General features: G+C 54.5%; 1 protein-coding gene across 7 annotated transcripts in view; it reads left to right on the top strand.

The window, feature by feature from the left end:
* Nucleotides 1-9,522, top strand: part of TBC1D5 (TBC1 domain family member 5) — a 498,316-nt gene extending 488,794 nt beyond the window's left edge. For all 7 annotated transcript variants that reach the window (XM_064490964.1, XM_064490965.1, XM_031470042.2 and 4 more), the window contains 3 exons: nucleotides 672-751; nucleotides 1,571-1,687; nucleotides 5,787-9,522. In XM_064490964.1, the coding sequence (XP_064347034.1) occupies nucleotides 672-751; nucleotides 1,571-1,687; nucleotides 5,787-6,068 (479 nt within the window). In that variant the 3' untranslated portion in view covers nucleotides 6,069-9,522. The remainder of the gene's footprint in view (nucleotides 1-671; nucleotides 752-1,570; nucleotides 1,688-5,786) is intronic.
* Nucleotides 9,523-12,026: the final 2,504 nt, after the last annotated feature.

Here is a 12,026-nt window from a genome sequence, read left to right as displayed (position 1 = left end):
GGGAAGGTGAGGTCCACTGTGCTGAAGCTGTCGGTGGGCAGCTCCGTGTGATGCTGAGGCTGGTGGGAAGAGCTGGCTGGGTGGGGCCTCAGATCAGGTCCAGATGAAGAGCCTCTCCTGTGGAGGCCAGGCCTCCAGGCCAGCTTCTCCTGCGGAGACCAAGCTGCGTGCAGACCCTGGGTTAGGTCCTGCTGACTCCATGGGCACCATGGTCTGATGACAGCCATAGTGCCGTGAGTCTGTCCTTTTATTGTTACCATTGCGTTGAATCGACAGCCTGATTTACTGTTGAAATTTTTTAATACGGTGTCTTTAAGTCACCTGGGTGGACCTGGTCCTTAGAGAGAGGGGGTGAGTTAACATCATTGAACTGGGAGACAGTGCTGCAGGAAGCCCACCCGGACGTTGGATGAGTTCTCCCTGCCACTCACCAGGTCAGAGGTCAGCAAGGGGGCCTGGTCTGTCTGGGGAAGAGAGACTCACCTGTCTGTAACATGACATGTGCATGTCACACAGGAAAGGCCGGCATCCCGGCACTGGCCCATCATCCTTGTGGAAGAGTTGCTGTGAAATTTTGCAGAAAAATTCCCAGGCTTGCCCAGGTTGTGGTTTGGCAGCAGATAAGTCATGCTCAGAGCAGTAGTTACAAAATGTCATTCTTCTCTTTTCAGTGAATATTCAAGATGTGATACTACAAGAAAATTTGGAAAAAGAAGACCAAATTCTGGTTTCCCTGGCAGGATTAAAGCAGGTATGTCCGTGGATCTGACTTTGTGTCCCCCAGGCTGCCCTTTTAGTGCCTGCTGGAGAGGGTACCACAGGGCAGGGTCCGGTGACATCAGAGCCAGCATCCCCAGGCCCCACATTTCCTCTGAGAGCCCCTCCTGACTCCGCACCTTCTTACAGCCCCTGCTCCTTCCAGCCCTTATGTCCGACTGACTCCCAGCCCACACTGGTTTCTCATCTGCCACCCCGCCGCTTCCTTTTGGCAAACTCATTTTGTTTTCCTCCTCCTCAAAGCTGCAGTGGCGTGTGGGCTTCAGCTGACGTCCAGTCACTCACCGTAAAGACATGAGGGCCCTGGGAGCACACGGCATAAATCACCACCTCCTAGGTCAGGCCTCAGCCCCTTGAGGGCCGCACTTACTCAGTCCTTGAAGGGCCAAGTGGAACAGGAATGTCACTGGAAAGAGCACAGGCCCTCGGTGTCGGCCTGGTTATGCACCCTCAGCTGGGGCAGGGCCACTTCAGGAGCTGAAGGCTGTTCCAGGGGCCGAGTAGCAGACATGAGTGCTTCTGCTTTAGGGTAACTGCCAAGGATGTGACCCCGTGTCTGCCCCTGGCCATTAATAATGACTGAGAAGTTTTCCTTGGCTGTTCGTAAATCGGTGGTTTTGATAGAACTGGGATTTTTTTTTCTGTTCTTTCTTTCTTACGGTAAGATATTCGCACCTGTGCTATAGTGGAATTGTCAATGACCAGGCTAGTGTGGAGGGATTAGAGGTTTAGCGGACGTTTAAAAACAAACTCATTCCTCTTTCTCATTTGTTTTCTTCCTCTTTGGAAATAGATCAAAGACATCCTCAAAGGTTCCCTGCGTTTCAACCAGAGCCAGCTGGAGGCTGAAGAGAACGCACAGATCACCATCTCAGATGACCACTACCAAGGGCCTGGGGCCATCAAGCAGGTACCGGTGGGCTGATGAACACTGTCATGTTCCCATGAGGGGGGCACAGTCAAAGTTACGAATAACAAAACCCAACCAAAGTTTAACTGCAAAATACGAGTGACCTGAGCCCGGGGTGCTGCATAGAGCTACGCGGTAGGCAGTGCCATTCGGAATAATTAGACTAGCGTCTCCCTGGAATTGTGCAGTGCACAACCTAAACACCTGTACACAGCAGCTTTGGTCTGAGCTTCCTGCCATTCCCCTCATGCAGCGTTAGAAAGCCGGATCTCTGCTCAGATCTTGGTCAGTTGCCTCCAGCTGCTGCCTCCTTCCCCTTTAGCACAAGCAGTACTGTCCACGCTCTCCTCATGCTGTCTGGAGTATATTTCACTTGCCTAAAAACCACCTGCTTGCCTCACCAGTGAGGAGACACAGGCTTCCCAGGCGTGGTTTGCGGGGTCCCCACCCCGGTCCCAACAGCTCCAGCCCCACCACACGGCCTCCCTGCGCATTAGTTGGTGGGACTGAATTTCCCTAATAACGTTCTTTCTAAATGGTTTGCAGAGTTTCGTCTTGAAAAACGTACATTAGCAAAATCTCATCTAAGTTTCTCAAAAACTAGCATCCAGAGGATTATGAATTATGTATTTTGTATGATTTTTAAAAAGCAGAATGACACTTCAGAATGGGAGTTTCTCTGTTTGGAGAGTACTCTGCAGGAAGAGAGAACCCGGTGTGGTTAATGTCATCCAGCTCTAAAAGGAAGTTTTCAGAGAGCATTTTGAGTCTGCACTTTTAGCCACGTGAATACAGCGTTAGCATCGCAAGGTTACCTGCATTAGTTTCTCGAAATTCCCCTTCCATGCACAGATATTTGATTTTTAAGAATTATTTACCTCTTCAAGCGTTATTGAGCTTACGCTTGCCCCCACCAATCATTTTTAATTGACAGTTTTATTTTAAAATATAGCGTGGTTGTTTTGGTTAACTGGGTGAAAATATAGAAAAAGACCTTTCAAAGACACTAACGAGTTTGCTAAATTTAAAACTTCTTAATTGTGCTCTGTCATCGTCATTCCCAGTTTTCATATTTGAAAGAAATTTCCTGTGGCCACCGCTGCCCCAGTGAACCCAGTGTGATGCCCTCGTCCCGGCAGGGCCAGCCCCCGTGCAGGCTCCAAGAGACCTTCGTGCCTCTGAAACCCCACAGACCCCACTGCTGCCTTCTCAGCTCTGTAGGGTTACGTGGGGAAGGGCTGCCCTTCTCCCCTCACCCCCTGCCATGCCAGAGGACCGGGCCCGCCCCCTGGGGGCAGAGGGCTCAGGGTCCTCCTGCCAGGAGCTGAAAAGCGCTCTTCCCTGGTGGGTTTGTAGGCCCCCTCGCTCCCCAGTGGAGGTCGGTGGAGATGTGGCTGTTCTTTCCATCTCATTTACACATCTCCTCTCCAGCTCTGCCGACAGCAGCGGTGAAATCGTATTCCCTAGACTGAAAAAGCCGTATTCTCTCCCTCCCTTCTGGAGTCTGTTCCTCACACCCTCCTTTGTTTGGGGTGAACTTTGCTCAGATCTCTGCAGTAGACGGCAGGATGATGTAGGGTCCTGGACCCATTGGTCAAGCAGCCCATCCACATGCCTCGGTGGTACTGGGTCCTCTGTTTTGATCCGTGGTCTGCAGCCATGTGGTCTATTACAGGAAAACTGGCCACATGTGTCTACCTAACATTCAAATTAAATTCATTAGGATTAAGAAGAACTAAAAGTTAAAAAGTCTGTTCCTCAGTCACACTGGGCACCCTTCCAGGGCTCAGTGTCCACATGGAGGGGGCCCCTGGCCCAGACAGCACAGAGAGGGACGTTTCGTCAGCGTAGATCACCACTGTTGCGGAGCACTGATCAGTAGCTGGACTCACCTGCTTCCACCACGATCCTAAATCAAGCTGAGAAATGAGGCGGGGCCAGGGGGCCCAGGCGGTGGTCCTGGCCTGTTTGAGGCAGGACTGACAGGCTGAGAAACTTTGTAAATTGTGTTGTATGTGCCAGGGTCTGGCAGAAAGAGAGGACTGACCCAGAGGTTTACAGAGTTTCTGTGAAGGATGTAAGTGGCACCAAGTAGTCACCAAGGCAGCTGTAAAAATCCAGAAAGCAAGCTGATTTGTGTCTGGAAAAAATTCCAGGTCGGGGGGTCCAGAAGGGTGGGACAGCAGCCAAGCCACCAGGCCTCTGGCCTGGGCTGCAAGATACAGGGGCCGGGGGTGAGCACGGGAGATGGTTGCGGAGGCCCTGTCAGCTCGAGTGTGCTTTGTCTAAGCCAGTCGTGACTTTCTCTGGGGACCAGGGGAGGGCACTGTCAGCCACCACTTACCACTTAGACCCACTGCTTTTCCAGAAACAGGCCAGATAATTAGTGTTGGCAGGAGCCATCATTCCTTCTGGTCACAAGTTTGTAGCCTGTTTCTCCTCTTCAAGTCCTTCCCCTGTTGCGACTGTGCACTGAAGGGGGATGGGTTCTCGCAGCCCTTCTGTGGCAGAGACACCGCTCTGAACAGGGGACCCGCTGTACGTGCTCACTCCGTTTTCAACCAAAGACAAACGCTGCCAGGCAGCAGTCCAGCCCCAGTCCCCGTGTGGGGTGAGAGGGCAGGGTTCTCAGGGCTCCGGTGCGGGGTACCAGTCCCATGGACAGAGCATCCACCGTCTGGAGGTGGGAGGGCACGGCTGGGCCCCGGCCCTGGCCACCTCACACAGGCATCTTTCCCACCAGACTGCCCCAGAGCTGCCTGAGATGACGTCCCCCGCGACCAGGGTGCCAGGTGCCGCGGGTCACTTCCGTTTTCTGGGAATTGATGTGCCGATAGGCTGTAAACAGCTACAAAACTTGAGGCGAAGAAACTCCAGGCCTGGTGTCTCAGCACTGGGATCTTTAGTGCCAATTCTGTTTCTGTTCTCCAAGTCAACCTGTCTTTTTTTTAAAAAAAAAGATTATTTATTATTTATATAACAGAGGTACTGGGGATTGAACCCAGGATCTTGTGCATGCCAAGCACGTGCTCTACCACTGAGCGATGCTCTGCCACCTCGACCTCTTAGAGGTAGGCAGCTTGTCAGAGGGGTAGGCACCTGAGCCGTTAAGAAGCCACTTGCTCCCCATGTCACTGAGGAGACAGATTCAGAGGGGTCTGTCCATCGGGCCTGGATTTTCCTGAGAAGCATTGCCAGCTCCCTTCCAGGCTCTGCCCACAGCCCACAGGTGGCCTCGGTGATACCAGGCTGGAGGCCAGAGGACCTGGGGGCCTTCCAGCCAAGGGGCTCTACACCACTTGTTGGACTTTAGACCCTGCCCCCGTCCCCGCCCGCTGCAGGGGGAGCAGGCTGATGGGGCAGGGGGCAGGCGTGGGCATTACATCCACTTAACCGCACAAGGCGAGGGGCTTTTCCTGCCACGCTGGCAGTGCAACCTCCTTGGTCAGACGGTGGCTTCCCTTCCATCCCAGGGCTGGCAGGAGCATCTCTGATCTTAACCCAAAACCTTTTCCCAGTGTACGTGGATGTCAGCTTCCTTAGTTAAAAAACAAAACACGTAATTACTTCGAAAGAAAGGGAAATAATTATAGAGTAAAGCAATTCCATCTCTATACTATTTGCAAAGTACCATTCTCGGTTTATGTGTTTGTAGAACTCCCCAGTCCCCACCATTGTCCCTGGAGACCCCCAAGGGCACAGCTAGAGGCCGAGCTGGCTGGGAGGTGTAGGGGAGCGGGTGGAACGTGCTAGGCCCTCCTGACTCCCTCCCGCAAGCAGTAGTCATGTCCCTCCAGCTTTGGGGCTCCTGTGGCCTCACATGTGGGCACATCACTCCCTGCGCAGTCACCTCACCCTGGGGTGCAGATGGAAACGCTGGGCTTATCCTTCCCGGCTGCAGATGAGAGACCTCGACCCCGAGGTGAAGGGGTGATGAGTCAGGCCGGGCAACAGCCCATCCCACGGGAGGCCTTCTCTGCTCCCTGGGGCCGTGCGCCCGTCTGCATGCCCATCTGGGAGGATCCCACAGGCCCCGCCCAGCCCCCCCTTTCCCTGTTTCTGCCCACCCCCCACCTCCTGTGCTCTGACTCCTTCCCAGGCCCCTGCGGCTGCGCCAGGGCGCACGGATGGAGGCGGCATGGACGACTTCATCCTCCTCTCCAAGGAAGATGAGGGGGGCAGCCCCAGGGTGCCCCTGTCGGGCCAGGCCCAGCCCCTGCGCCCCATCCGGAGCTCAGCCCGGCCCACCCTGGTGTTCTCCGACCCACTGACCGGCCCGGCCTCGGCCTCCTCCAGCAACCCCAGCTCCAGCCCCGACGACGACAGCAGCAGCCACAGCAAGGACTCGGGCTTCACCATCGTGAGCCCCCTGGACCTCTGACAGCCGCCTGGCCACCTCCGCCGCCCAAGGCCCCACCCCGGCCCCCCGGGAGACGTGCCTCTGAAACCCAGCCTCTTCCCAGTGTGCATGTGGCCTTAGTGCGGCCCCAGGAGCCCTGCAGAGAAAGGCAGGGGGCCAGTGAGCGTGCAGATGGACAGACCTCCCCCAAAACACAACCAGGGCTTTCCGGCAGTCGCTCACCCCACCCACCCTCGCTCTGGGGTGGAGCTGGGTCAGGTACCCAGTGTCACACTCAAAAAAGACCACACCTCAGCAAGATTCACTCCCCCATCCCCTCCTCCGCAGCCAAGAAGGGGTCGTCACGCCACCAGGTGTGTCCGGAGGAGGAAGGGGGTAGTTCCAGGTCCTCCCTCCCCCAGCGTCGGGCAGAGGAAATCTCACTGACAGCAAGAAAACGTTCCCTCTGGAAATTGAAGCTCTCAGCCTATTTTCTCCTTCATTCCTCCCCCAGGAAGCCACACAGCAGAGCCAGATGCAACCAAATGGACTAGAACTAGTGGATTCCAGGAATGGGCTGGAAGCAGCCTCGCAGGAAGTTACAGTGATCCTTGGGAACAGGGTCTAAACTTAGGGATCGTATTTAGGCGTGAAGCGGCTTAGAGTACTTTCATGTATTAAAGAAGATACTTCCAAACCTCAGGCCAGATCAGCTCTGGCCATCGGTGCCCCTCCTGAAACGATTGCACTTCACCCTTTAGAATCCTTCACAGCCAGAAAGGAGGTCACTTCACGCCAGTCTTTGCCACACTCATTTCCAAAGTTGTAAGAATGTTCCTTCCTTGAATAGGAAAATGTGACTCTGACGTTAAGGGATTAACATCTTTCAGACGGCCGATTCTCCAATAGAGTTTCTGTCGTGTGGGGGCCGTGTCCCCCTGTCAACTGTAAAGGGGGAAACCCAGGCTCATTCCCACCCAGAGTCGGGAGCTCCCACCGGCCTTACAGGAGTGGGAACAGGGACTTGGACCTGGGGGACCAGGGCTTCCTCGAGAGCTCTCCGGGTGCCAGGAGGATGCAGGCTTCTGTGGGAGCCAAGTGTGGGAGCTGCCAGGCACCCCAGGCACCACCCCCGGGGCCGGACCAGGGCTCCTGCACAGAGCAGAGATTTCCCGTTGGTGGGCAGCTTAGGGAACCGTTGGGGTCATAAGGCACCACCGGAGCTGTTTCTCCCCTGGAGGAGAAGGGTCTGGGAGAGGACACTGTCCCCCTCCTTGCCCGAGCAGCTCCTGACCGGGTGACCCAGTGCCCTGTCACCTCCACCGGGGGGACCAGCCAGTGCCCTGGGCTTCTGCCAGGACGGCAAGGCCTCTGGGCAGTAAAAGCTCTCATGGCAACAAGGGAGGAGCTGGGTGTGAAGGAAGAGATCTCCCCACCATGCCCCTGCCCCAGCTCTGCTCACCATGGGTTTCTCTGTAGACGTACAGAGAACCCTCCAAAAAACATCAGTGCCTCGAGTCAGCCACTGTGGAGAGAGTTCTAACTAGCTCTATAAGTTGGGTTTTTTTTTCCCCTTAACAGGGGCCCTGGGGAGCGAACCCAGGACCTCGTGCACGCCAAGCACACACTCTGCCCCTGAGCTACACCCCCATTCCTTCCATCTGGCTCTTAACTGGAGCAGGGAAGCCTCCTCCTGACCCAGCGGCTCAGATGACAGGGCCGTCTGCCTTCCGCCATGACTGAGGTGCACTGACGGCTCTCCAGCTCCTGACCCTGAGTGGTCCACTCGGCACCCGGTGGGGATGACACCCTGAGTAGGGGGCTGCCACCTACACGACCCCTGGATGACACCCGTGAGCTCCTGAGGTCCCCACATGGCAAGTGGCCCGGCGGCTGTGCAGGACCTGGCAGGAGGCAGGCAGTGTGGAGCTATCCCCTGACAGCTGGGCCACGGGGGCGCCAGACCCCCAGCACACCCGCAAGGCTCGAGGCTAGTGCCCCTCCCCCGCCAGCGTGCCAGGGCTGGTGCCCCATCTATGCTTCCGCGCCGGTGCCCCCCACCCAGTGAGAACCAGGGGGTCACTCCGAGTGTCGCTTCTTGCCCCCTCCCCCCAGGGCCGCTCCCTCCTCAGAGAAAAGAAACCCACGAGGGGGAGTGGGGCGTGGGAGGGGCGCCCTCAAATTCCCATAGGTTCATGGGGTTCATGATTGTATTACTGTCTTATTTTTTTTTAAGAGACTTGTTTTTATTCTTCAGAGTTAAGCACCATTTGCCTTTTTATTAGTTACAGTGCTTTTAAAGAATACGTTTTCCTTCCTTTTTATTACTTTATCAAGTAGTTATGCTTTGTTGCACATTTTTTTAAAATCCTGAATATATGAAGCCTTTAAGTTTTTCTTTAACAAATATGGTAATCATTGGAAGCTTCTCTTGTTTTGATGTTTAGCAGTTAAATATATTTTCAAGAGGTCAGGTATAGGTTAAGTCTCATTGTCTTCCTCTTTTTTTATACATGCCCCATTTCTCCATTCCTCTCAGATCTGTTTGGAAATTTGAGTTAAGATGGATCTCTGTACGTTATAGTTGCGAGTTACAGAATCAAGAAAGTCACTCTGACTTGCCTTACCTCGTGTGTATGCCAAGGGGTCGCGTAACACTTCAAACAGTTAATTGTGCTGGATTATTCTTCCAAAGATGACCTCCTGCTCATCTCCCCTGCCAACTGCAGTCTGACAAGAAGTAACATCTTTGCAGAGTAAATGTGACTAAAAGGAAACCAGGACCCCCGTGACCGGCCTTGTCTGCCCACAGCTGAGCTGACTCGTGTGCTCCGGTCCCCGCCACTAACACGAACGATGCCTCTCCTTTGTCAGAGACGACGGACAAATGGAAAACTCAGTGACAGTTACGACAGCCTGCCAGAGGTGGCCACAATTATTTTTTGTTTTTATGTTAGTGTTTCTCTAAGAAGTTGCCCCCGGGGGTCATTACGGAACAAGGGTGTGTGGAGGCCCGTGTCCCCGTGTTCTGAGGGGCTGTCCTGGAGCACCTGCGGCCATCCCATCCCTCCTGCCCCACAGGTCCCTACCTGGCTGCCCATGGGTCCAGAGCAGGGCCTGGGGGAGGCCGTAGGGGAGGCGGGGGTGGAGGCTGGGAGGAGGGAGTAGGCAGCTGAAGCCGGGCTTCCTTCGCACGGGCCAAACCAGCTTCCCAGGTGTTACTTTCAAAAGCTCTCTTTTTACGGTGTTAAAAATACAATGTTCTTGTAAACAGGCTGGAGACCACTTTGATGTAAAAGCTGTCATGATCACGCTCCTCCCAGGGGCACAGCTCATTTGATTTACGGGATACGCAGCTGTGCTGTTTCTGTCCGATCGCTGCTTTTCTCACTCATCTTTACTCTGTAACTCATGTTGATTTAAGAAATGACTTATCTGTTGGGCAAAGTGACCCCATCCAGTATGATTATAATAAAAGACTCATTGAAACTGAGAACGAAGCTTGACTTGTTTCCACCGGGGGTGGGCACACAAGGTGCTGGCCGGCCAGGCCTGACCCCGGCAAGACCTGCCCGAGGCCGGGCGCTGGGGCGCAGGCCTGACCCAGGCTCACCCCTGACCCCACCACTCCCTTCCTCTACAGTTTAGGCAAGTTGCTTAACCACTGGGGCCTCAGTTTACCTGCAAACTGGGGTAACAGCAGTCACCTCCTTCCTGGTTGTGGTGAGGACCAGAGGATCACACCTCATGCCTTGGAACCTGCCGCGTGGTGAAGGCAGGACGGGGTCAAAGGTGACACTCCATCCTGCAGGAGCCCCCAGGGCCCATGTGGTCCCACCCTTCCACTGACAGCGAGCCGCCCATCCCCACCGCCTACCCTCAGCACCATGTCTGCCCCAGTCACCTCACTTACACCAGCTAACGTGGGGCTTGGTGAGGAGGGCACGGGGAAGGGTGGGGAGAAGGTGGAGATCCCAAGTCTTAAATGACAGACTCAGAAGGTAAGAGCCGTCTTCACAGCGTCGGCAGAGCCATGGAGCCAGCACACCTTGGATGGATTTTGTGCCTGAGCCCAGCCCCAGCCGAGGCCTCTGTCCCAGGCCCAGCCAGGAAGGGGCCTTCCCTACTGGGCCACAGCGCCCCCAGCCAAGGGACTTTGTGGACCACAGGCTCTGCCATCAAAAGGTTGGAGGGCCCGGCTGCTCTTCCGACAGTTCCCACTGGTGACAGTGATGGGGACCCTGCCTCCCCTGATGGGTGACACCATGAACACCTCCTGCCGCCGGGAGCCCAGACCCTGTGCAGCAGGTGGGGCTGGGGCTCATACGCCCTCACCCCAGGACCACCCTCCTGCTCCTCCCAAGCCCCCAGGGCTGCTCTGTGCCTGCAGAAAGGGGTGGGGGTTCCAGTGTCCTGAGAGCAGCGCCTTCCCCGACTGCCTCCCCCACTCACTCAGCTCCTGGTGCTCCCCCTTGGGCACAAGCCCCTGACACCCTGTCCCTCCAGGACCCCTCCTGCAGGCAGAAGGCCAGCATCAGGCGAGTGCGAAGAAACCAGGGGTCAAGGTGGGTCCAGAGTCTTCGCAGACCAGGGCTCTGTGCTCCTCTGTGCTCAGCAGAGGCACCAGGCCCAGGCCCATCCACGGTCCTGCTGGCCCTGGTCCTAGTTCCTGCTCCTGACCCAGCGCCTTGCCAAGTGACACCCAGGGCAGACTTTGGCCCAGAGGGGCAGTGACCAGCAGCCTTTTATTACTTTGCAATTCGTCTCCATCACAGCCAGCAGTCCTGTCCTTGGTTTTGAATCTTTCTTTAATTGAAATATAGTTGGTTTACAATGTTGTGTTGGTTTCAGTTGTACAGCATAGTGATTCAGATACATATATATATTCTGTTTCAGATTCTTTTCTATTATAGGTTATTATAAGATATTGAATATAGTTCCCTGTGCTACATAGTAGGTCCTGATAAAGAAGATGTGGTATATATATATACAATGCAATATTACTCAGCCATAAAAAAGAATGAAATAATACCATTGGCAGCAACATGGATGGACCTGGAGATCATCATACTAAGTGAAGTAAGTCAGACAAAGACAAATACCTACGACATCACTTATATGTGGAATTAAAAAAAAATACAAATTCTATCTACAAACCAAAAACAGACTCAACGGACATAGAAGACAAACTATGGTTACCAAAGGGGAAAGGGCAGGGAGGGATGAATTAGGGGTTGGAGATTAACAGATGCACATTACTATGTATAAAATAGGCAAACAACAAGGACCTACTGTATTTGCCTTTTCTTGAAAAGAGGACCTAAGCTTTATCTGATCATTCACCCATATTTGTTGAGCACTCACTAAGTTCTAGGGGCTAGAGAGACGTGGCGAGCAAGACACAGGATTCCTGTCCTCGGAGCTTGGAGTCCAGTCGAGGAGAAGGCAGTGCCCCCCTCATGCAACACACGGCCTTTGTGAAGGGGCGAAGGACATCGTTTCAGGTGAGGACGGTGTAGCAGAGGCTCTTCAGGAAGTCCAGGTCCCTCTCCCCACGGGGCAGGGGCACAGCTGGACCGCATTCCACCGTCTCCCTTGCAGGGACTGAGCTCAGACCCCTGTAATAGGAGCAGTATATGGATGGAAAGGCGATGAGTTGGGACCCTGGGAGCCAAGGATGCTGGGGGGGGTGGCGCTAGGAAACCCCCATCTCTCCCCAGATTTGGAGACCCAGCCCGTCCCACATTTTTCTTAAGCCTGTTTGTCATTCTTTGCTTTCATTCCAGCTGTGACAGACTGGGGAGAGATGGAGGTCAGCGTTACTCCTAACCAACAAATTCATTCAGAGATTTCAGCGCCCATCAGACACCAGTTCCCTGGACTCTGCCTGTCTGACTCAACCTCAAGGTGTCAGGGCTCCAGCCCACCCCAGCCCATTATGAGGGGACTTGGGATGAGACAGGTAAGCTCTGCCAGCCTCCACTTCCTCATCCCTAAAGT

The sequence above is a fragment of the Camelus dromedarius genome, chromosome 2, assembly GCF_036321535.1.
Source record: "Camelus dromedarius isolate mCamDro1 chromosome 2, mCamDro1.pat, whole genome shotgun sequence".
Classification (NCBI taxonomy): Eukaryota; Metazoa; Chordata; class Mammalia; order Artiodactyla; family Camelidae; genus Camelus; species Camelus dromedarius.
The sequence above is the reverse complement of the archived record's forward strand: the minus strand, read 5'-3'. Positions and strand labels throughout refer to the sequence as shown.